General features: G+C 58.8%; 1 protein-coding gene across 3 annotated transcripts in view; it reads right to left on the reverse strand.

Moving 5' to 3' along the window:
• Positions 1-24051, reverse strand: part of RASA3 (RAS p21 protein activator 3) — an 82820-nt gene that overhangs the window by 11455 nt on the left and 47314 nt on the right. For all 3 annotated transcript variants that reach the window (XM_055543086.1, XM_055543085.1, XM_055543087.1), the window contains 16 exons: positions 19070-19164; positions 15692-15768; positions 11930-12010; positions 11506-11578; positions 10387-10463; positions 9011-9115; positions 7998-8154; positions 6337-6485; positions 5677-5791; positions 5140-5214; positions 4609-4732; positions 4186-4292; positions 3000-3077; positions 1669-1746; positions 1211-1284; positions 209-315 (listed from right to left, as the gene is read on the reverse strand). In XM_055543086.1, the coding sequence (XP_055399061.1) occupies positions 209-315; positions 1211-1284; positions 1669-1746; positions 3000-3077; positions 4186-4292; positions 4609-4732; positions 5140-5214; positions 5677-5791; positions 6337-6485; positions 7998-8154; positions 9011-9115; positions 10387-10463; positions 11506-11578; positions 11930-12010; positions 15692-15768; positions 19070-19164 (1572 nt within the window). The remainder of the gene's footprint in view (positions 1-208; positions 316-1210; positions 1285-1668; positions 1747-2999; positions 3078-4185; positions 4293-4608; positions 4733-5139; positions 5215-5676; positions 5792-6336; positions 6486-7997; positions 8155-9010; positions 9116-10386; positions 10464-11505; positions 11579-11929; positions 12011-15691; positions 15769-19069; positions 19165-24051) is intronic.

Consider the following 24051-nt stretch of genomic DNA (forward strand, 5'->3'; position numbering starts at 1 on the left):
GTGTCCGCCCCGAGACCTTGACCCCCCCACGCTCAGCCATGGAGGGCCGACCGCTCCCCACGCCACCCAAGCCACCCTCTTGGAGCCCCCGCCTCCCGTGTGAGGAAGTGCTCACCCCAAAAGCAATCTGGACCCCACGGGGCCCAAGAGGAGGCTCTGGTCCCTTGGAATAAAATATGTGACCTAAAAAGTGACCTTTTCTTGTTACCTTTGCTTTTCTGGTAGGTAAATTCATGGTTTGTCAGGCGGAACCATCTTTTCTTAAAATTCTTCATCCCAAATCGTTTTCTCCCTTGTGCCCTCTTAATCATGAACCTGTCGTGAACAGGACAGTCTGGTGGTTGAGTGGCCAAGGGCTGGGCCAGGGCACCTGCCTGCCTGCCCCCGCAGGCCAAAGTCACAAAATCAGAACAGCTCACCAGTTTCACTCCTGTGACATTTGATGCAGACTATGGGGTTTCAGTATCTTATTTCCAAGGGACAGGATTTAAGAATCAGAAGATGAAGGCCTCTACTTTTGAGAATTTTAGCCCCTGTGCTGGTGTCAACGGTCAACCTCAGGTTGCGAGTTGCTGACAACTCTGGTCTACCAGAGCTCCGACAAGGAGCCCCCACCTCCTGCCCTGAAAACGTGGACTAAAGGTGCCCCCAGAGCCCGTGCGGCAGTAGGTCCCAGCCCCGCAAGCCTGTTCTGGAGGCAGAGACAGCAGAAAGCCAGCTGCTCTGGGCTGCGTCCTGTGCTCTGAGCCCCGGCGGGGGACGCTTCTGCCTGGGGGGCTGATGGAGGGCAGGGGGCCCTCAGACTCTGCTGCGTGGGGGGCTGATGGAGGGCAGGGGGCCCTCAGACTCTGCTGCGTGGGGGGCTGATGGAGGGCAGGGGGCCCTCAGACTCTGCTGCCTGGGGGGCTGATGGAGGGCAGGGGGCCCTCAGACTCTGCTGCCTGGGGGGCTGATGGAGGGCAGGGGGCCCTCAGACTCTGGTGAGGGACCCACCGGGCAGAAGCCTCTGACTACTCGGGGGCCGTTCAGTCTCCTCCCGCTCCCTGCCCACAGACGGGCATTCCTCCCCTCGCAGCCTCAGCGGAGAACAAGCACAGGGGAGCAGCCCTGAGGTGTCTCAGAGCCACAGACCAAGGCCCCAGGCAGTTCTGGACGCCCCTGGCCCTGCGGGCAGGCCCCCTGTCCCTGAGCCTCCCTCCCGCCACCTCACCCTTCCTTAAGCAGGATGGGCTGCTGCACGCTCTTGGGGTCTCTCCTCCCGGAGGATGAGATCAAATCCAGGAACTGAAGTGGGACAGAAAGCAGACAGTTAAGAGGAAGCTGTGAGAACTGCCCAGGCACCCTGTGTCTCCTCCTGCAGCCAGAGAAGAGGTGGGTCTGAGCGCGGGTGCAGGCAGAGCCCCTCAGGGAACCACGGAGGCCGGGCACCCCCCCGAGCCTGCCCCTCCTTGGAAGGCCTCCCGCACCCAGAGCTGCTGCTGCTCCTGAGAGCCGACAGGCCCCAGGTGACTCAGGGAGGTTCACCCTCCCCTCTCCCCGAGCTCGAAGCCGCTCCGGCTCCCTCCCACCTCTGGGTTTGGCCCCGCGGGGCCTCCCTGCTCAGCTGGGCCTCCCACAAATCACCCACCTCGGCCTCTGTGAGTCTGGGTAATTGATGCTGAGACTTACGTTTTTCACCGCGTCAGCGTACTTCTGCTCGTTGAAAAATTCGTAGAATGCAGCCATGTAGGACTCCTTAAAACTGGCCTAAGACAGAAAAAGTCACTTAAACGAAGCCTGAGGTCGCTTGGCCCAAACCTGAAAGACCTGGAGCGTGGATGCGACAAGCCTCAGCTCGGAGCTGACCACAGGAGGCTGGCATCTCTTTCCAGCAGCGTGAAGCGCAGGTACCCCCTGCTGCTGAGGCCTGCCGCACACCACAGGAGGGGCTCCACTCAAGCTGTGCTTCAAATGCCAACTACACGGGGTCCTGGTCCTGGGTGAGACCTGTTACGCATGACTCAACACCCTTTGCGGGCATGTGGCTCCCAGATGCATTGCTGGGATGGGGAGGTTCTCACTTTCAGGAGTCAGGTCAACAGCAGGAGGAACCTACGGGCCTCTGTCCACATGAGTCATTTTATTACAAGGGGGTCTGTGTGGACCTCAGCCCTGCAGGGGCCCGCTCATTGCTTCGGCTGACAGATGCTGGGCTGACGGACGGACAGAGTGTGGGGCTTTGGTCTGCTTCTGTGTATGTCACTTAGGTTCTGAGAAAGCTGACTGGCCTGCAGGGGCTGCTGTCTGCAGGGCCGGGGGCGGGGGGGCACGCAGGGCCGTGAACTCAGGAGAAGGGCAGGGGCGGGGGCCCTGTGAGTCGCGGCTCAACCCTTTCCCAGCAGAGCCCGACGGGCCCGCCTCCGAGGAGAGGCTGCGCCACTGGCCCCCGCACAGCTGCCTCACGTGCAGACTCCCCGGCCCCGCACGCCAGTCTCGAGGGAGCCCGGTGAGGGGAAGACGGATGAGCGCGGGCCTGGGGAAGGAGCGGCTGCCTCTAGCTGTGTGTGGACAAGGCTTTGGTCACTGGGCGGCACCCCAACTTCCTTAAAACGCTCAGGCTGAGAACGCCCAGCTGTGCAGTGGGGCTGGGCAGTGTCTGTGCCAAGGGCACACGTCTGCAGATCCACATACAGCAGTGGAAGTGCCAGCCACTTACAGGGGACAGTCAGCACGCACAGGTGACGTCACAGCCCACGGGGGCCGTCACCACCTGCAGGACAGTCAGCACGCACAGGTGACGTCACAGCCCAACGGGACGGTCACTGTGTATAGGTGACGTGACATCACCACCCATGGGGGACGTCACACCTTCAGGGGATGCCACCGCCACCTGCTGTTACCCTGTTCCTCCCAAAGGTGCTCTTACAGCCTCACATGGGGAGGCCAGGCTGCGACTCTCCTCACCCTATTACTCCACGTCCTCCTTCGTGTTGAAAAGAGAATTAAAGTCAGTGACTCACAGACTTGGACTTGGACAGACTGCCTAGAGTCTGAATGGTCTTCGAAACAAGGGTCAGCGTCCTCGACGTCTGTGGGTCCTGCCGGAGACGGGAGGTGACAGTCTCTCAGATGAGTTGTGACTGAGCCCAGAACTGCCACCAACAAAAGGAAGGACATCCCTAAAGGCTGTCCCGTCACGAGTGTCATCCGTGAGGGAGCAGCTAAGCCCAGAAGTGCTGGATTCACAGGTCCCTGTAGACCCTCCACCTGTCCAGTCTGGGAACTGCTGAAGAGGCGGGCCCTCGGGCCACCCACACCCCGTGCTGCCAGCCAAGGGGATCTCTGGCCATGTCTCCCAGGACCCTGCCCGGGGGCCCCTCGCCCCCGACACCGCTCACAGGCTGGACTCAAACCCAGGAATGGGCCAGCACCCTGGGCTTTCCACCAAGGGCGGGGGCCGCCTGGCACTTTGTCCATGAGGGCGTGGGCCTCACTCACGGTCATGGAGGGAGTTCAAAAGTCCATGCTGACCACCTGGCCTGAATATACCCAAGGTCAGGAACACTCTGTCTTCGCATGGAGGGTGGGGTGGCATCAGCCCTCAGCTGAAGCCCTGGTCACACCATCCGATGGTTTTAATGACATGACTTAGATCAGAATGTCTCAGCACCTCCCTGAGATAAGGACTTGAGGGCCTGTGGCTCATCCATAATCCAGTCATCACGTGGAGCTGTCTCTGCACCTTCCCCTACTCGGCTAGCAGCACCTTCCCTAACCCCTCCTGGTCTGAGGGGCGGGACGGGTCAGGGCGGCTGGACAGGTTAGGAGGGATGGGTGGGTCAGGAGGGCGGGGTGGGTCAGGGCGGCTGGGAGGGTCAGGGCAGCAGGACAGATCAGGAGGGCTGGGCGGGTCAGGATGCCTGGCCGGGTCAGGAGGGCCGGGTGGGTCAGGGTGGCCGGGCGGGTCAGGAGGGTCGGGTGGGTCAGGGTGGCCGGGCGGGTCAGGAGGGCCGGGTGGGTCAGGGCTGCTGGGCAGGTCATGAGAGCCAGGCGGGTCAGGGCGGCTGGGCGGGTCAGGAGGGCTGGGCAGGTCATGAGAGCCAGGCGGGTCAGGGCGGCTGGGTGGGTCAGGAGGGCTGCGCGGGTCAGGGTGGCTGGCCAGGTCTGGCTGACTAGTGCTCTGTGCTGTGTTTGAGGCTCACTCACCGTGTGGTGGGGCGTGAGCTGGAAGAGGTTGGGGGACAGGATGGCTGGAGCGAAGAACCGCAGGAAAATGAAGCTGCTCACAGCTGTGTACCGCACGTCCAAGTCATCTGTGGTGGAGACAGACTCGTCTGGGCTTCTGGAGCCATAGGGAGAAACCGGGCCAGGGAAGAAAACGGGAGCCACAGGGACAAAGCTCAGCTGCGAGCTACGATTCCCCAGGCAGCGCTGGGGCCTGGCTCCCCCAGGGGCGGGTGTAGACAGGGGAGTGTAGACGGGGGAGGTGCGAGCTGGGGGTGCAGACAGGGAGCCCTCCATGCTGGTGGCTGACCCCTCCCAGCAGCAACGGCTGGAGCCCTAACCCACGGGACCTGTGAGTCCTCTGCGGCCTGGAGGCCTCTCCACAAGAGGCCCACGAGCACTCACCCTGGAAGCGCTTGGCGGCCGCCTCCCGCAGGGAGAAGAAGATGTCACACATGACGGTGGGGCAGCTCACCCCCGATTTGGTGATGACGCTGAACACGCGGTCCACAAACTGCCGCAGGTTCTCCTGCAAAGGTGGAGGGCAGTGCCGGCTGCACCCAGCCCTCCCAGGGCTGCGGAGCCGGCCGCTCACCCAGGGCCCTCGGGCAACAGGCTTCCCACCATGGGTCAGGGCCAGCGTGCTGTGGAGTCCAGACCCCGCATCCAACCAGGGAGGGCGGAGAGGCGCATTGTGGCCCTCTCCCTGCTGATCAAGGGCCCATAGATGGCACCACGGGATGTGACCTCCGAAGGCCAGGACCCCTCTGGGCTCTTTAGAGGCACAGACAGTGTGATCCGCCTGAGCCGCGGGCCGGGCCTGGAGCAGAGTGTGGTGGCTGGTGCCTGGGTGGCCCCCACAGCGCTGCAGTTCAGGTGCCTGGAGTCCCACAGCCCCACCCATCCCAAGCACGTGGCAGGGCGCTTGGGTCTCACCATGTTGCTCTCCAGGCTCTCGCCGTCCTTCAGCCTCACGGGGTCGATCTCACAGGACTTATGACTCTGGCAAATCTACAAAGGGCATTCGGGACAAGCCACATGTGAACTGAGCTGGGGCCCAGGTGGGCAGAGATCCTGTGAGCTCCCACGGGTTCACTCACGGAATGCCTCACGGCGCCCTCAGGGCCTGGCTCACACCTCAGGGCGCCCTCAGGGCTCGGTTCACAGAGCAAACAGGAATCTAGCCTCCATCCTCTCAATGCAAAGGACCCGTTTCTTGTTAAACTGTGCTGAGGAAATGCCCCTCCCAGAAAGGGGACCCGGAGGAACGGCCTCCAGGACTGGGGAGGGAGGTTCCTCCCTGGGTCCTCCTGTATGAGCGGAACAATGGACTTTCTGAAGTATTTTTTTAATTTGAAAAATGAGGGAGACTCTGGGATGCTTGGAGGCACCCTCGGGAGGCTGGGAGGCTGGCGTGGCGGCGACAGCTCTGGGTTCCGGGGGCACCCAGCCTCCCCTCCTGCGGGCCCTCACCTCCTCTATGGTGGGTTTCAGGGTGACGTGTAGGTACTGCATGCCTGCCAGCTTCATCGTCTCATCGATGCACTTGGATGTCAGCGAGTTCCCTCGGAAGATTGTATTGGGGTCCCTAGAAAACAGCATGGATAGGGAGGTGTCCAGGGAGTGGGGGGCTGCCCTGACCAACGAACGCCTTGCAGCAGCCAGGGGTCCAGGCCTGCCTGCTGCATAACTAACCCCCCACGACTATGGCCACCACGGGGCCCCCAGGGCTCTGCACTTCAAAAGCCACATCTGGTCTTCAGGGACTCATGACGGCCCCAGGGGCAAAGGGTGGCCTCGCCACATCTCCACAGACACGTATGGATCTTTCTGAGCTGTTGGTCCCAGCAGAGCCCACCTCCCAGAACAGTGGCAGGCCCCGGGGAGCAGGGACCTGGCCCCTGATGCAGGCTTCTTGCTGACCCCGCAGCCCAGACCTTGGAACTGAGCTTCCCCCAGGCACCCAGCTCCCCGCTCGCCCGCCCCCCACCTTGTTTCCAGGAGGAAAGGCACAGTTGTGAAAGAGCCAGCGCGTTGGTGAAGTCTGCGTGGCTCCCTCCAGCTCCCTGGGCCCCCGCCCTGCCCCTCGGCAGGCCAGGACCCCAGAGGGTCTCAGGCCCATCTGGCACTCACTGGGTCCTGCGGACCTCGGCGCTGGCGATGGCACTGATGAAGGGCACCACCCGGCCGTAATGCAGGAAGAGCCGCACCAGCGGGATGGCCGCCTCCTGCTTCTCCCTGCAGACCTCGCCCAGGATGTGGGCCGCCGATGCGGAGACAGGCTGGGGCAGGGTGCGGGAAGTGAGCCCCTGCCTGCCGGCCCACTCCAGGAGCCACACCCACCACCCACACGCAGCACCAGCCGCTGCGCAGAGGGCCCGCCCGCGACTCTGGGGTCACAGTCAGAGAAACCGCAAGTCTCAGGCCTGATGGGTTCCCGTGGCTCTGTGTGGAGGGTGGGGGTCCCCGTGGCTCTCGTGTGGGGGTGTGGGGGTCCCCGTGGCTTTTGTGTGGGGATGTGGGTTCCCGTGGCTCTCGTGTGGGGTTCCCGTGGCTCTCGTGTAGAGGCGTGGGGTTCCCGTGGCTCTCGTGTGGAGGGTGGGGGTCCCCGTGGCTCTCGTGTGGGGGTGTGGGGGGGTCCCCGTGGCTTTTGTGTGGGGGGTGGGGTTCCTGTGGCTCTCGTGTGGGGTATACGATTCCTGTGGCTCCCGTGGGGGGTGTGGGGTTCCCATGGCTCTCACATAGGTGTGGTGGTTCCCGTGGATCTCTTGTGGGGTGTGGGGGTTCCCGTGGCTCTCCTGTGGGGGTGTGGGGTTCCCATGGCTCTCGTGTGAGGTGTGAGGTTTCCCGTGGCTCACACGTGGGGGTGTGGGGTTCCTGAGGCTCTCACATAGGTGTGGGGGTTCCCGTGGCTCTCATGTGGTGGTGTGGGGGTTCCTGTGGCTCTTGTGTGGGGTGTACAATTCCTGGGGCTCCCATGGGGGATGTGGGGTTCCCATGGCTCTCACATAGGTGTGGTGGTTCCCATGGCTCTCCTGTGGGGTGCGGGGGTCCCCGTGCTCTTGTGTGGGGGTGTGGGGGTCCCCGTGGCTCTCGTGTGGAGGGTGGGGGTCCCCGTGGTTCTCGTGTGGGGGTGTGGGGGGTCCCTGTGGCTTTTGTGGGGGGTGTGGGGTTCCCATGGCTCTCACATAGGTGTGGGGGTCCCCATGGCTCTTGTGTGGGAGTGTGGGGTTCCTGTGGCTCTCGTGTGGGGGTGTGGGGTTCCCGTGGCTCTCGTGTGAGGTGTGAGGTTTCCCATGGCTCACACGTGGGGGTGTGGGGTTCCCATGGCTCACATGTTGGGGTGTGGGGGTTCCCATGGCTCTCATGTGGAGGGTGAGGGTCCCCGTGGCTCTCGTGTTGGGGTGTGGGGGTTCCCATGGCTCTCATGTGGGGTGTGGGGTTCCCGAGGCTCTCGTGTGGGGGTGTGGGGGTCCCTGTGGCTCTCGTGTGGGGGTGTGGGGGGGTCCCCATGGCTTTTGTGTGTGGGGTGGGGGTTTCTGTGGCTCTTGTGTGGGGTGTACGATTCCTGGGGCTCCCATGGGGGATGTGGGGTTCCCATGGCTCCTGTGTGGGCTGTGGTGTTCCCCTGGCTCTCCTGTGGGCTGTGGGGTCCCCACCCCCAGTAAAGGGAGACACAGACAGTCCTGAGCACTAGGCAGGCTGGGAGGTCCAGGCTGAGGGGCGGGGGTGGGGGGAGGCTGCCAGGTGCCGGGTGGAGGCGGGCAGGGCCGTGGGGGGGGCCATGCAGGTACCTCCACATCCGCCGACTTCAGCAGCAGTTCCCTCAGGGGGCTGTAGTAGTCGGAGGAGAAAACATGGTCTTCCGTGTAGACCACATTCAAGCGCAGGGAGCCCAGATCCCCTGGCTTCAAGCTCTTGCTGCCGTTGTCCCGAGGCTGAAGGAAGTACCTGGTGCGGGACCCACAGACGGGCGGCATGAGGCCGCCGCTCCCCAGGGACCCTGCTGCAGCGGGCCTCCTGACACGGGTTGGGTCAGCGTCTGAGGTGAGGGGACTCGTGGACACTCTGCAGGACACCCCCTCCGCATCCCCACCCTTCAGTGGCCGCCCCCTGACCCCTCCCACAGAGTCCCTGCACCTGGAGGGTCCCTCACCTGACGCCCCCCACAGAGTCTGCGTGGGGGGTAGCCCCCATGGTCGCTCACTTTGGGCTGATCACAGAGCCACAGACTCAGAAGGGGGTGTGGGAGTGGGAGGAACAGGCAGGGCCGTGAGCAGTGCAGGAGACTGCAGTAAAACCATTTACCCTGGAGACTGACCCTGGAAAATGGCCATCACTGAGCAGCCCCGGGTGGAGAGACCCTCAGGAATGGACGTTAGTGGGGAGGGAGGGCTTGTACTATGGGCTGGGTGGCCCCAGGCACAGGGGCACACAGCGGTGCTCCTGACGGATACCCTTGTCCTCCCGGCCCACCCGTGGCCTTGCAGCACCCAGCGGCCCTGAGCGCCCATGCCAGGCAGCCTGAGGTATGAAGCAGCTGAGGCACGGACCACCAGCAGGCCTCCCGCCCAGCCCTATCCCAAGGCCAGGCTGTTGGTCAAGCAGGGCCGCCTGGGAACCAAAACAGGAATTCCAGTTTCCTGGGACGGACGCTCCCTGGGGCACAGCACCGTCTGCCCACATGCTCACAGGTGAGTGGGCTCTGGGGTGAGGCGTGAGGCGAGTGATCTGTGCCTGCCCCCACCCCAGCGGTGGGGCAGGGCGGTGAGGCCACTGTCGAGCTGCCAGGCTGTGGGGGCCTCACCAGGCTTCGTGGGGGCTGGACTGCCGCAGCACCTTCAGCGGGACCCTCAGCTCCCCCAGGAACTCGTCCCCGAACTTCAGGTTGCTGGCGTTCCACAGGTCCACCCTGGAAGGCAGAAGGCATGGGGCCTCTTACCAGGTGGCCGGGCAACGGGAGCCCTGAAGCCCAGATCTGGGGCAGGACAGGCCCACAGGCCACTCTGAGCTGAAGCCTGAGGTCCAAGCGCTCAGGCCTTGGAGGGGGAGTGGCTCGCCCAAAGCCCCAGCCCATGGCCTGTTGCTACGTGGAGGCTGGGCTTGCAGGACAGACACCAGCCTGCCCCCAACTGAGTGTCAGAACCTCAGGCTTCAAGGGAAATCCTGATGCACAGGAAAACAAACTTAAACGGTGTCAAATCTAGAGAAGCCCTATGGTTCTCATGAGCATGGTGGTCAGACCCACTGTGGCCACCCCAGACTCAGGCTTATGATCTGTCCCCAGACACAGGGGGTGGAGCTGCAGCCACAGAGGCAAGAGGGCTGGCGAGGCCCAGAGGATGCCGGACCTTGAGCTAGAGGCCCCAGCGCGGGGTCCTGAAGCAGTGGAACCGTGTGCCAGGCCAGGCCTCACTCAGAGAGGGGCTTGGAACCTTTGCACTGCACCCGGGAAGACACTGCAAAGTGGACACAGACCATGTGTCCTCTACCACCTCCCAGCATCCTCGTGCTAAAATGATCCAGAAAACTGAGGCTCCTGTCTGTAGATGAGACAGTTACATCTTAGGTAGGTTGGCAAGGAGTCCGGGGCCCTCGAGGAGGAGAAAGGGACAAACATTTCTTTCTACATTGCTCTGTCTTAGTCACATAAGACGTTTTTTCTTAAACTCTGAGTTGTTATGACGACAATCTTTAAGGCTAACTTTTTACACAACCACACAGAACAATTCATCTTGCTCAAAGGTATGCTTTTCCTTAAGCGCTGTACTAATGATTACATAACAACGGTATCTTGCTCAAGGACACGTTTCTTCCTCCTAACAGGAACCTTCTGACTAACCTTGCTATCTTAAGAGTATGCTGTGCAAGTGGGTCTGGCTAAAGTACTTAAAGCCTTGATCAGACTTGCGAGGGGGGTACTCCCTATCCCCCTTCTGATGTCTGTGTCAGAAGCTTTCTCTCTCCTTTTTCACTGTAATAGAATTCGTGCCACACAGAGCTCTGAGTGATCAAGCCTGGTCCCCGGTCCTGAAGCTGAATCTTTGGAGGTCGCGATCCAACACCGTTCACCATAAGCTTCATGGGTGTCGCCCAGTTTCCAAACACAGCACAAGGGCCCAGCAGGTGGCAGGAGCCCAAGCGCACTGCCTGGGAATCTTGACCCCAAATGCCCTCACACACCGGATTTCCAGTTTGTCCACATCCTCGTCCTCGAAGTCGAAGTGGGACTTGCGGCTGTAGCTGCAGGGCCTGGTCACCTGCGGGCACGGAGAGCGAGCGTCAGGCCTCCACTGCCCCTGGCTGCTGGCTCACTCCTGCACAGCCTTGCAGATGTACCCCGTGAGGGAGGGCTGGCCTCCTTTTCCTCCTGGCTACAACAAGCACATCCCAGAATGGCACAGGTTCTTCACCCAGGCTCTCAGGCTGTGCCTCCAGGCCTCCACAGCCACCCAATGAGGCCACCGTTGCCCATCCTTTTGAGGGCCCAGGTGGAAGAGGCCAGTGACCCCCGCACATCCTGACCCATCCCTCCAAGTTCATTTGCAAAGTCCCCTTACACCTTTCCACCCTAGCATTTCGTTTCCTACAGCTCCAGCGCTCCATGCACACCCTTTCCAACCCCACTCCAGAATCCCTGCCCACTGCCCCTTGGAGGGTGGCGCACCCACTCTGCTCTGGGAGCCCCAATGCCATGGTCGCCACATAAGGGCACGGCTGCTCCGCCCTCCCCGCGCTGGGCAGTGAACCATGGAGATGGGAGCGAGACCCTCATGCTCACCTATGGTGGCCTTTGGAGGGGGACAATGGCCTCTTGAGCATTACTGGGGCTGGCACCTCTGAGCCAGTGGTTGGCAGTTCTGTGCCAGCCTGGCCCTCACCCACCAGCCAACTGGTGGTTCTGGTTCTAAGGGGCAGTTGGGGGCTCTCGTTTGAATGCACTACTTCCACCCCCAAAACCCTCACTACTTGTGGTGAAACAAGCCTCTCTCTGCTGCTCAGGAGAGACTGGGTGGAGCAAAAAAAAAACCAAATCAAGCCAGCCAAAAAACCCCCAAATCTTGGTAATTTGGAAAGTATTGATTTGTCAGCATTCAACACAAAACCGGGTCAAACTGGAAGCAGCAAACAGCCTTTCTGCCCAGGGAAGAAGGGAGTTCCTGGGGGTTCACACTGCAGGGTGGGAGGGACTCCAGGTGAGGGACAGCACCCCAGAACTCTCCGTGGCAGTGACCAAGGGCCCTTTTGCCAAAGACCCTGGGGTGTGGGTATCGATTGTGTTTGCGCCACTGAAACACCGACCTCAAAATAAAACACTTCATCAAACTGGGGGTTGTTGGTCTTCTTCTTCACCTTCGTCTTCTTCGCTTCTGACCTGCATTCGAGGGGAAGGATCGGATGGAAAACACTGTGATTCCACCAAGGCTGGGCCACTCGGCCCTCCAGGGCACAAACCACCCGGCCCCCCAGGGCACAAACCACCCGGCCCCCCGGGGCACAGACCACCCGGCCTCAACCACCAGCACCAGATGGTATGCAAATTGGGACCCTTTACTGAGCCAGAAACACCCACTTGAAGAACAGGAAGGCTTTCTTCTTACAGACTTCAGGCCATGAAGGAAACAGAAGGAAGTGAGGCCTTCACAGCCTGCCTGGCCCACCCGCTTTCAGGAGGGAAGCCCCACCTCAGCGACCTCGCCCACCCTGCAGCTGAGGCTGTACTTGCCTGCACGGTCCCGCCAGGGTCACGGTGGCGTAGGGGTCACACTGCCCGTTCACAATGGGGAGGCCCTGGCACTCGAGGATGCTGAGGAGAGAAGTGGAGGTCAGGAGGGCATCTGAGGCCCAGGGGCCATCTCACAGCCGCCCTGAGGTCTGGCAGAGCAGCCGTCTCAACAGCTCAGGCCAAGAGCCACAAGTCCCTGCAAAGCACTCCCCAGGCTCCCATCTAGTAAACAGAGATGGACACCCTGGTCAGCGGGCAGCAAGCACCTGGGGGCAAGAGAAGTGTGTGTGCACCCAAGGGAAGGACAGACACGCTTCCAGTGTTGGCTGAAAACAAAGCACTGCATAGGAGTTGAGGGTCGTGTTTACGTGGTGGGCTTTCTGAGGACCTAGCCCAGGATGCAGTGTCTTAGACGTCTCTGAACAGGTGAGAGGCGCCAGGGTACACAGGAGCGCCTTTGACAAAGACCAGGTTGGTCGGAACATCAAAAGGCCACTGTTAACTAAACCCAGACACCCCGGGTTAAGGAGTTTAGTGCTTTTCCACACATGGGAAGATACGCGCGGGAGTCTGGGCTCACTGAGATCATTCCTCTGAGGGGCATCTCCGCTCTCTGAGGCCAGAGACCAGGACTGTCCACCCTGGGACCCTTGTGGGGAGGCGCTGCTGGGGGCGGCTGCAGTGGCTGCTGGCTTGGAGGTGCAAAGCCCTGTTTATGATACGGCAGGTGACGTCCTCTGTCCGCAGTGCAGAGTTTCCAGAGCGAATCTCCTGCCTTCCGACCCCAGGAGCTCGAGAGAGGTCTACACAGCCCTGTCAGGCAGGAAGCGGGACTTGGTCTGTGCTCTCGGGGGCCTGAGGGCCCAGCGCTGCAGGGGCTCCCAGCCCTGGCCTGTGTGCTGCCTCCAATGTGCTCCTCAGGCAGGGAAACCCCATCTCAGGCTTTGCTCCATCAACTGCTCTGGCTCCTGGCTCCCTTTGGGTCTGGACCGTGGTCCACCAGCTCTTGGACTGCCCTTGTCCATCACCTGTCGCCCTGGTCTGTTGCTGGACAGGCCTTGCTCCTGCTTGAACTCCTGGATGGATGCTGTGAGCCTCACATTTTCGATGCCCGGGTTCTGGGCCCCTCTGCTGTCAGAGGCTGTGGTCTCTTGTTTGAAGAGACTGCTCTGCAGCTCTGTCCGGGAGGTGCTGGTGGCCTCGTCTGGGGACAGTTTGGTCTGCTGAGTGTTCGAGTGAGAGCGTGCTCTCCACTGGGCTAGGGGAGACTCTAATGACCCCCAGCTCTGCAGCCCCTTTGCCCTCAGCCTTCTTGCCCACCTGGTCCTGAGGGGCTCCACCCTGTCCATTCATGCAGGTCCAGGGAGTGCCACCAAGTGCGCTGCCCCGCAGAAGACGCCCTGGCTCCGTGTCTCTTCTCACTCGCCCTGGGCTCTGCTGGGGGAACTCGCTGGCTGTCACCAATGCATGTCTGGGACAAAAGTGGGCCTGCGGTGACCTCGTCTGCTTCCTCCTGTGGGGGCCGCCCCCATCTGCATGGCTGGTGCAGATGGCGTTAGCTCTTGGTTCTTTGAGGTGAGAGAAGGCAGGCGTTCCACTGTCCCATCCTTGCTGGAAGCAGAGCCCTAACCCCACTCAGACGCCGAGGGTCTGAGTGTCCTGCCTTCCTGCCTCGGGGAGACCGAGGTCCCGTTCATGCCTGCAGACGGGCACCTGGGTGGCTTCTGCCCCTCGAGGGGCCTGGCGGTCCTGGCCCTTCACGGGACCTCCTCTCTCCAGGCAGAGCTCTGCTGCTCCTGCTCTGCGAGTGGGCGACCCTCTCTCCATTTCTCTGCCCACTGGACAGGCTGGGCTTCAGGAACGTCAGCGAATGTCTTCAGGTCTTTCCCTTCCACCCTTCTTTCTGGAATGTCGCCCTTCTCTCCCTACTACAGACCTGGTCTGGGGTCATGCTCCTCCCTCTGTGAACTAACTTTTCATGAAACAAGAATCTTAGGCACATTTCCAGGGATGGGCATGTAGCCGTGAGCTAGCCAAGGGCTCCTGTGAGGGACCCAGGGAGGGGCAGACACCCTGAGAGGCCTGGGGAGGGGGCTTGTGTGAGGGGCTGACACCCCTAAAGGCCCGGGGGCTCGGTAGCCCAGCAGCCACAGTGGGACAGTGGGTGGAGCTCCCCAGGAGGAACACAGAGGGTGACCCGCCGGGTGGGAGGGTGGGAAGCCGCGGCCCTGGGGCTGGAAGCAGGAGGAGGGACTCACTTGCCCCACACTGTGCCAAAGGCCCAAGTTCAAGGCTAAAGGGTTTTTATCACATCCAGTTGTGAATCAGGAAGAAGGCAGGATGCTGGGCTCTCTCTGGAGCCTCAGGGACGAAGGTGTCCTGGCAGCAGCCTAGTCGGGGAGCAGCTCCTCCTGCACCTGGCATCTCGGAGGCGCACCTGGACGTGGGGCCAGCTGCCTGCCAGACAGCCACCTGCCGGCCAGCACCGCCCCTCCTCACCAACCAGCACTCGGAAGGCTCCGAGCGGCAAGGGGACGGCCTGACTGCAGCCACCCAAACATCTCAGAGAAAAGGAAACCCGACATGCTGCCTCCCAGGATGCGCAACGGGAGACGCGTCGTGGGCTCATCGGCCCTCCTCCCAGGGACGTCGCTGCACTAGCTGCACAGCCTGGCACGCAATCCTGTTCAGAGCCCGTCTGCCCAGAGCCCGTCTCAGTGGGAAAGGCACATTAACACCGGGGTGTGTGCCTAAGCTGACCCCACACACACAGGTGCACACTCACCCTGCAGACCTGCAGGCACACACCCACAGGTGCACACTCACCCCTGCACACTTGCACGCACACACATGTGTACACTCATCCCTCAGACCTGCAGGTACAGATCCAACAAGTGTACATGCATTCCTACACACTTGCAGGCACACACCCACAGGTGCAAACTCACTCCTGGACACTTGCACACACACTCACCCCTACAGGACTTCCGGCACACACTGAAAGGTGCACACTCACTCCTACACACTCGCACACACATACACATATGCACACTCACCCCTACAGACCTGCAGGCACACACCCACAGGTGCAAACTCACTCCTGCACACTTGCACGCACACACATGTGTACACTCATCCCTCAGGCCTGCAGGTACAGATCCAACAAGTGCACATGCATTCCTACACACTTGCAGGCACACACCCACAGATGCACACTCGTTCCTGCACACTCGTACACACATGCACACTCACCCCTACAGACATGCAGGCACACACCCATAAGTACACACTCCTTCACACTTGTACACACACTCACACACCTGCAAGCACACACTGACAGGTGCACACTCACTCCTACACACTTGCATGCACACAATCACACTGGTGTGCACACTGATTCCTACACTCCTGCACACAAAGAGATGCACATCCACCAAGCATTATGGGTAGAAGCAACTGAGATTTGGGGGTTGCGGTCAGAGGTCAAACCCCAACTCTGCCCCCTACTCACCATTTCCTTGAGCATAAAGCCAGGGGTGTGACCCCAACCTCTGCTGTCACCCCGAGTGACTGGCTATTTGCAAAAACCAAACACGCCACCTCCAGGGTGAGCGTGAGCCTCACGAGGACATTCAGGACGTCTCTGGGGAAGCCCCGTTTCTGGGAATCCTGACTCATCTGTTTACAAATCATGACCTGCCCACTGCCTGGGGTCAGGTTCAGGGCCAAACAGACCGGCGGTGGGGCTGTCCCGGGTCTTACCGCGTGGCCAGTTTGTGGCAGACAACACCGGAATCGGTGATGACCTCACTCAGCCTCAGCTCCAGGTGGACCTTGCCCTGGAAGGCACAAGGACAGGGGGTCACAGGGGCCATGAGCAGCGGGGGCTCACGGGCTCCCACCAAGCACTGGTGAGACCCGACCCTGCATTGCATCCATGGCCCGTCTACCTGCCCAGCTCAGATCCCAGAGTTTACTTCTCCAGCCCTCCTGCTTTACGATGAGCAGGCTGTTAATGCAAGTGCTGCTTCAGAAGAAAGAAAAGGAAAAGGCCCTGAGGGCACAGTGTCTGCAGCATGTCCGGCTGCTGCTTGCGCTAAGCTCACCGCACGCTGGGGGCCTTGGGCAGCTCTGCTGCCATCTTGGTGTCTCTGTGTCTGTCGTGAGGCTGGTTGGAGGCCAGGAGCCTCAGCCCTGCTCTTCAGGAAGGAAGTCAGTGCTCACGGATGCTCTGGGAGAAGGGGGCAGGGCTGGAGGAACGCAACTGGGCTGGGGCTGTGTGTGCAAAGGGCCCCTGGCTGAGGACAGCAAGTGGGCAGGACGGACAGGTGGACACAGTCAGGGCATGATCAGGGCTGCAAACAGAGTGGAGAAGACCAGCCCCCAAAAGTCCAACAGGAAGAGCATGGTGCGGGTGCTTCTGTGAGCGAGTGTGACGTTAAACTAGAATGACTTTCCTTAGAACAGAGCAGCACTGTGTCAGTGTCTCCAAGTTCCTTTCCGAAACCTCCCATGGACACAAGGGCCACTGGCTGCTTGGCTGCACACATGTGTCCCCTGGGCTTGCTCTGACCCCAACGGGAGCCATGCCCTGACCTCTCCAGGGAGGTGGCTCCAGAACACCTGCCAAGCTGAGGGCTGGGGTGGTCCCCCTCCCACAGGAGGGTCAGCTGAACCTTGCTCATTAGCTGTGAGCCCAGGCAAGATGTAGTGAGACTTTGCCAAGGGTTCTTGCATTACGCTGGTCTGAGAGAAGAGAGACTTGGGGCAGAGCACTGAAAATGCTGACTTCATAGACTTCTCAGTCTTATTTAAGGGGAATAATGACTGAATAGCATCACAGACCCGGTCACATGAAACACCCACTGGGACAGACCAACCTGGCTTTAAATACATGTCAGCAAGTCTAGAAAGCATCGTAGCCACTCTCTGACCACACTGGAAACTGAACTAGAACTCAGTGATAGATAGAAAGCTAAAAATAACAAAATATATGGAGATTAAACAACACATTTCCAAATAACAAGAGGGCCAAAGCAGAAGTTTCAGGGAAAAAAAACTTTGAATTTGTTTCTTTTCATAAGTTGACATGAAATAAAGCATCAAGATTTATGAGACGCAGCCAAAGCAGCATTCAGAGGGACGTTCAAAGCAGTGAATCCAGATATTGGAAAAGATGGAAGGTCTAAAAATCAGTAATCTAAGCTTCCACCTTAGGAAACTAGGAAGAGAGAAATTAAATCTAAAGTGCCAGAAGAAAACAACTTGAATCAAAGCAGAAATCAGTGAAACCAAAAACAGGAAATCAATAGAGAAAATACATAAACCAAAGCTAATAAAAAAAAAAAACAACAGTAAAATTGGTAAACTTCTAACCATGCTAAAAAAGCGAAAGAGGACACAAGTTACTAAAACCAGAAATGAAAGCAAGGCGTTGCTGCTGGCTCCAGGAAAGCAGCTGTGGTTCCGATAGTGTGGCTGAGAGCCACAGAGGGGGCCACGCGTGCTCACGTCAGCCCACGAGGGTGCACGCAGGCACACCTGGACTGGTGGGACCTGAGTGGTGTCGGGGGCCCTGCCCAGGTGCACGGCTGCCACAGGGCGGGGTCTGGGAGGGACAGGGCCCAGACCCGGTGCATCTGAGTGCAAACAGGCTAACCAGCACGCCCTGGGCAGCCTTTCCTGTGACTTCCTACGACTCGATAACAGCTTCAGAACTAAAAGCTAAGCTTTTTCAAAAAGGCAAGAACAAGGGAAACCTCCACTCGCCGGCAGGGCAGCGTTCACAGCTGGGGACTAAGGGAACAAGGGAAACCTCCACTCGCCGGCAGGGCAGCGTTCACATCTGGGGACTAAGGGAACAAGGGAAACCTCCACTCGCCGGCAGGGCAGCATTCACAGCTGGGGACTGAGCAGTGGCTTTGTCGCTGCTGCAGGTGGGGTCTCTGCAGAACAGCAGTGATGGGAAGTGTGGACTGAGGCAGCGGGGACGGGAGTGAAGCACGCGCAGCACGCGTGTCTGACCGCCTCCGCGGAGGGGCCTCCCGGCCACCCGAGCAGCAGCGGCCGCTGTCGTCCTCCAGCATCGGCATCACAGTCAGGACCGCGCCCCTCGTCCTGAGTGATCACAGGCCCCCACGCCTCCCGCAGCACATGGGGCCTCAGTCAGAATCGACCAAGCGTGAGCACCCTCACCACAAACGCACCCATGTGCCATCTCCCTGTCACAGGCTGGGCGTGGCCCCAGTGGTCACGAGGCGTCCACAGCAGAAATCCTGAGCCCCGGCACACAGCTCCAAGCTCAGTGGAGGCCCTGGGCCCACGAGGAGGCATGTGGACACTGGGCCAGGAGCCCGGGAAGGCCTCGTGGGCTCCCCAGAGGATTTGGTCCATGACCCTGCTGTTTGACCCCCGGGAAGGGCTCAAGGGCCCCCCAGAGGATTCGGTCCGTGATCCTGCTGCTTATAAAACCCGACGTGATGGGGAGGAAGCCGAGGCCCAAAGCACCAGGGCCACGCTCTGCTGAGCTCAGTGCAGGCCCCAGGCTGCCATGCTGCTGGCAGAGGCTCTGGTCCTGGAACCAGGCATGGCCTGGGCTCGGGGACAGGCTGACCAGGAGCACAGGCAGGGTCACCAGGGAAGAGAAGATGCAAGCAGGCCCCCCGACGAGCATCTCCTGGACCCTGGACCCAGGCAGCAGCCCTGCTGGGGGGAAGCCCCGGGCCTCGTCAAGGTGGCACTCCCAGTTAACACATGGCTGGGGCACCGGGTGGGCCCTGTGGACGCTCAGGCCACAGGCCCTTCATCACCCCTTCGGTCCTTCTTGGGGCAGGGAGCCAGAACATGCGTGGGCGCCTCCAGTAGATAGAGGCCCACAGCCTTAGGTTTTCTCACCTTATTCTCTTTCTATATTCAATTATCTGTTACGTTCTTTTGCATTTTACATTTTTAAGCTGCACAACTAAGTCTGACAGCAACCGATGGAACAAACAAAACAAACCACCCAGGAGGACACACCCAGGGGACAGTCTGCTAACCCCTGTTTCCGCTGAAGGCCAGAATCCTGCATCTGTTTCTCCAGCCACATTCAGGTCTCCTTCACCCCGAGGTACCTGGACGCGTGGGCTCCGTGAGCCTCACCTGCACTTCGGAGTCAGCATCCACGTGCTGCAGCTGGAACCACGTGTCCCTGTTGTGGTACTTCTGCAGGTCTTCCTTCTGGATGGCCACCTTTCCTGGAAGACCAATGCAGAGGAGACCAGTCATGAGGGGCCGATCTGCCCGCCCGACCGGCCCGGCCAGCAGGATCTCCACTATCAGCGTCAGTCATCTCAGACCGAAACCCAGGATAGAGCACTGGGAGACGGACAATGCGGTAAGGTCACAGAGGCCACATTTGTCTTGGAAGTGCCACGTCCACCTGAACACAGCCTGGCCTGGACGGGCTCCTCCTCCCATGTCACCCAGACTGTGGCTCAGGGGCAGCTGGTGGAAATCTTGCAGATCGGGGGGCGGCTCTGCCAGGGGTGCTGCCCGGGCCCGGGGCAGGGTGTGGGATGGGGTGAGGGGATAGGAACCCAAGGCAGCCATGTCACAGCCCCTCCTGCCCCAACATCCATGCTGTGGCACGTGGTGGCTGGTGTCTGCTGAGGACTTTGCCGCAGATACCCTGGAAGTGTGTGCGCTTGCATGAGCCATGGCTGGGAACTCATACGTGTGCACATCTAGTGTGTGTGTGTGTGTGTTTGTATGAGCTGCCGCTTAGAACTCACGCGTGTGCACACCTAGCTCATGGGAGCACGCACAGTCGGTTCACACAGTGTGTGAATGTGTGTGTTTAGCTTATGTAGCATGTGTGCACACGTGTTCCTGTCAGGCCTGCGGAATGAGCCGGTTATCACCTGCCTGGGTCTACGAATCAGTGTCTCTCGACGTGTGATCATGGGCCCCCTACATCCAAACAGCCGCAGGGCTTCCTAATGCAAGTTCCCGGGCTTGTTTCAGATGAGAAAGCAGCCTCCGGGGTGGAGGAATCTCCAGAGGAGTTCCTCCTGGAATCTGCACTTCCACAAAGTCTGCAGGGAACTCCTAGGGTCCCAAAGTTTGAGGATGCCCACTCTCAACAGCTTTACGTTCCTGACACAGGCTTGGTACTGAGGAGTCAGAACGTCAGTGAAAACATACACATAAATACACATGTGTGATGTATATTACCTGGTACAGAATCGTAGTATTTAATATATATCTACAACCATCATGCATCGTTCATTCACCTTTTTCTTTCCAGGAAAGCGCATGGGCAGTTAGCAGACGCGTGCCCCCAGCTTGTAGTGACAGAGGGCACCAGGCTGCCCACCTCCCCACACTCCGTGGCCTTGAGCACGGGGACCACACTGTCCACCAGAGGAGGGGAGGGGGAGCCTGGCCACGTGAGCACCCTGTACACGCGTGTGTGCACACGATCCACATGTACACACATGTCCTAAATACACGGTAAATCACATATGGAAATAGGAGCAATAAAGGACAACATAAAATTAAACGTTTTTAAAATTCAGTTGCTTCCTTTTGGAGCTCAGGACACAGCCTAACTCAGGACCACAGTCTCGTCACCAAAGACGACACTATTGAAGAGCCCGGAGCTGGCGGGCCAGCCCTGCCCTCACCCAGGACACACAGTCCTCCTCTCCAAGGAGGAGGGCTCCATCTCGGGCTTCTGCAAAGATACGTGCCGGCTCCCACGAGACAGAAGCACTGGCAGCCTCACAGGGAGGCCTGCCTCGTGGGTCCCCAAAGCTTCTGTCCCCTTGCTTCATCCAGCAGCTGTCTGGGGGGCAGGCGGCAGGTCGCTGATGCGGCTCGGTCACTGAACAGGCAGCCTGTCCTGCGAGGCTCCGGGCCTCCTGCCTCGTCAGGCGCCTTGCCTTCCCGTCTTTCTGCCTCATGCTTCTCCCAGACACCGTCCCACCAGGCTCTCCCACGATGTGCCCTCCTCTCTGGCTCCCCTGGGAGCTGCCGGTGGCCTCGCTGGGGCCTGGTCCCATCCGCCAGGTAGGGGGAGGTTGGAGGAGAAGGACGCCTTGCTGCTGGGCTTGGGGGCTCAGGACATGCACCCACAATACAGGTGGTGGAGCCAGAGCAGCGAGGAGGCATCAGCCCCAGAGGGTCCCGCACTCTCCGCAGCCCCTCCTTCGTCTCGACCCTCCTCCAAAACCCGCCGTCCCTTCCCTAAGCTGTGCTGCTGGCCCACGTCACCAGCTCCTCCTCATCGCTGAGGTGTCTCCCCGCCACATGCGCTTTAAGAGGAATTGAAAATGCTTGTTTCTTCTTGTTGGTCTGTCTTCTGTCTAGTTTTGCAAGGGCAGTCAGAGTACCCAGGTAGGTGAGACAAGGTCTCTGCCCCACAGTTTTCACACTCTGGACTCCAGACATCGACAGATGCACCTGCCGGGCACAGCCAGGAAGTTAGAAATGAAACAGGGACATGCCATCCCGAGAGCCGGGGGCTGCGGCGCCATCCCCTGCCTGTTCCCCTGCCCGCTGTCCCCGCAGCATGTCAGCACGTCCACCACAGGCCTCCGCTCACCTCCCACCATCACATGCGGCGGCTCAAGGCCAGCCCTCTGTCCACGTGCACAGTGGACGCAGCACACCTGGCTCCAAGGGTCAGCACCGATCCCTGCTCACGTCGACCTCGCTGGCTCAGCTCTGGCCATGCAGAGCCGAATCCTGCCCACCACAGGCCTCACAGGGCACTGAGGCCATGGCACTCAGAGTCGGATAAGGAGCCCATGCCAGCAAGGAGGCAGAGGGCACAAGGCACACAGCAGCAGAGGCTGCCGCAGAGTGCAGGCCGCAGGAGAGCAGAGGACGCAAGTCACAGCCAGGAGGGCCTTCCTCAATCAGCATCAGCGACCCACCCCAGGCTCCTCCCCTACCACCTTGCCTGGTTTTGGGGGGCATCTCGCCAGGGCCTGACGTGGGCTCCCCCACCTCTGACACCTGTCAGCAGGCACAGCCCCCAGGAGAAGACTGCTGCTTCTCCGCTGGGCTCCTACAAAACTCTACCCTTCTCCCTGATGGGAATATGACTGAGTCTTGCGTGCATAAAGCCACAAGAAACAAATATTTCTTGGAATTGAATTGGGCAACACATTTCATTGAAAAGGGATAAAGAAATGTTCAGACTCCATAATTAGTTCAGCTGGGTAGGAGGGCTACATTTGAAGTTTGAGATTTTAAGTAACCACAGTGTTTTCATGGTTTTTTTTTTACTGGAGTAGGGAGCAGTCACATATTTAATACTCAAATGACTTCTATGACTTACACATCAGTACTACTCTTTATTTTTGGAAGTGCTTAATTCAGATTTAAGTGGGTAATACAGAAACACAGAATAAAATCTGAAACATCCAAAAGGATATAAAATACAGCCAAGAATAAGCTTGTCTCTCCCCTGCTACACAGGTTCCACCGTGGGGTCACCTCTGTCACCAGCTGCCAGCCTGTCCTTCTGGAGGCTGACCACGTCCAGAACATATGGACGTGCACTCTTTACACGGCAGAGGCAGTGCTTCCAAAGGCTGTCCTGGGAGAACTGACCTGCAAACCACGTAAATGTGCCCAACGTGTCATAATCCGTAGCTTCGCTGATTGATCTGGGTGACATCAGGTCACTGTATCCCCTGGGCCTCATCCACTCAGGAGGACAGACTCAGGACCCACTTAGGAGGAAAGGCGCAACAGCCTTTCCACCACTAAAACCCCCGTGTGTTATTTCCTCTGGTGGCACTATACCTGCTGGGGTCTATTCAGAAGAGAGAAGCACGTCAGGCAGTTCAAGAAGGGGCATGTGACGGGGGGACAGGGATGGTACAGAGGGCGCAGGAAGGTGGGCAGCCGAGGGTGGCACCTTCAGGACGGCAACTAAGGAGGGACAGCTGGATGCTTCCCCAAGACAGGCGGGGGCAGAGACGCTCTCGGCGCTGCTGCTCCCCTGGTGTCCCGCAGGCGCATGGAGGCAGAGAGAGGACGAGGGCCTGCAGACGTGAAGGGAAGAAAGAAGGCTTTGCTTACAGAATCTACAGGAAAAGCTAGTAGAGTAGCTGTGTTTAGCAAAACCACAGAATACAAAGTCAGTACGTAAAAATCAAGTCTATTTGTGCACAGAAGCAATGACAGTGGAAACCGGAATTGCAAAGACACTAACACACCCAAAAAATGGTGGTTTTACGGCTGAGCTTTTGGTGAACTACAGAGAAATCTTTGTCTACAGCACCAAAGACATGAACACAGGGGTATATGTATATAAATACACACACACACACACACACGCATGCACATATACACACACTCCCCACACATAAGCGTGTGTGCGTGCAAGATGTGTATGCTGAAAACACATCACAAAACCCTGATGAAAGAAATTAAAGACCCAAGGACGTGGAGAGACATGCCATGCTGGAGGGTCTGAGACTCAATTTTCTCAAAGTGTTAATTCTCCCCAAATTAATCTACAGATCAATGTAATCTCAATTATTTTAGAAACTGAGAAGTGGATCAAAAATGTAAATGACAATTCAAAGGACCTAAAATAGCAAAACAAGTTTGGAAAAGGACAGAGCTGATGAGCTCACAGGACCGATTTAAGACTTACTGTGAAGATGCAGGATTTGAGACAGTGTGATGTTGGTGTGAGGAAAGGAGTGCACACCAGGGGAACAGAATACAGAAGCCACAGCTAGACCCATGCGTGTAAAGTCAATCGATTCTCAAAAGATGCTAAGGAAATTCAACTGGACATCTATAAGGAGAAAAACAAATCTTGCTACATGCAAAATATACTTGAAATAGATCTAAATATAAGAACTAAAACCAAAAACTTTCTAGAAGAAAAACAGAAGATCTTCGCAACCCTGGAGTAGGAAAAGAATTCTTAGATATGACACCAAAAATACAAACTATGAAAAAGTTTTTATAAACTGGAGTTTATAAAAATTAAAAACTTTTGCTCTTCAGAAGACACTAGTAAGAAAATAAGAAGACAAGTCAGAAGCTAGAAGGAAATATCTGCAAGTGCACATCTGATAAAGGGCTTGTATCCAGAACACAGTTTAAAAACT

Source organism: Bubalus kerabau, chromosome 12 (genome assembly GCF_029407905.1).
Source record: "Bubalus kerabau isolate K-KA32 ecotype Philippines breed swamp buffalo chromosome 12, PCC_UOA_SB_1v2, whole genome shotgun sequence".
In the NCBI taxonomy this organism is placed as follows: Eukaryota; Metazoa; Chordata; class Mammalia; order Artiodactyla; family Bovidae; genus Bubalus; species Bubalus kerabau.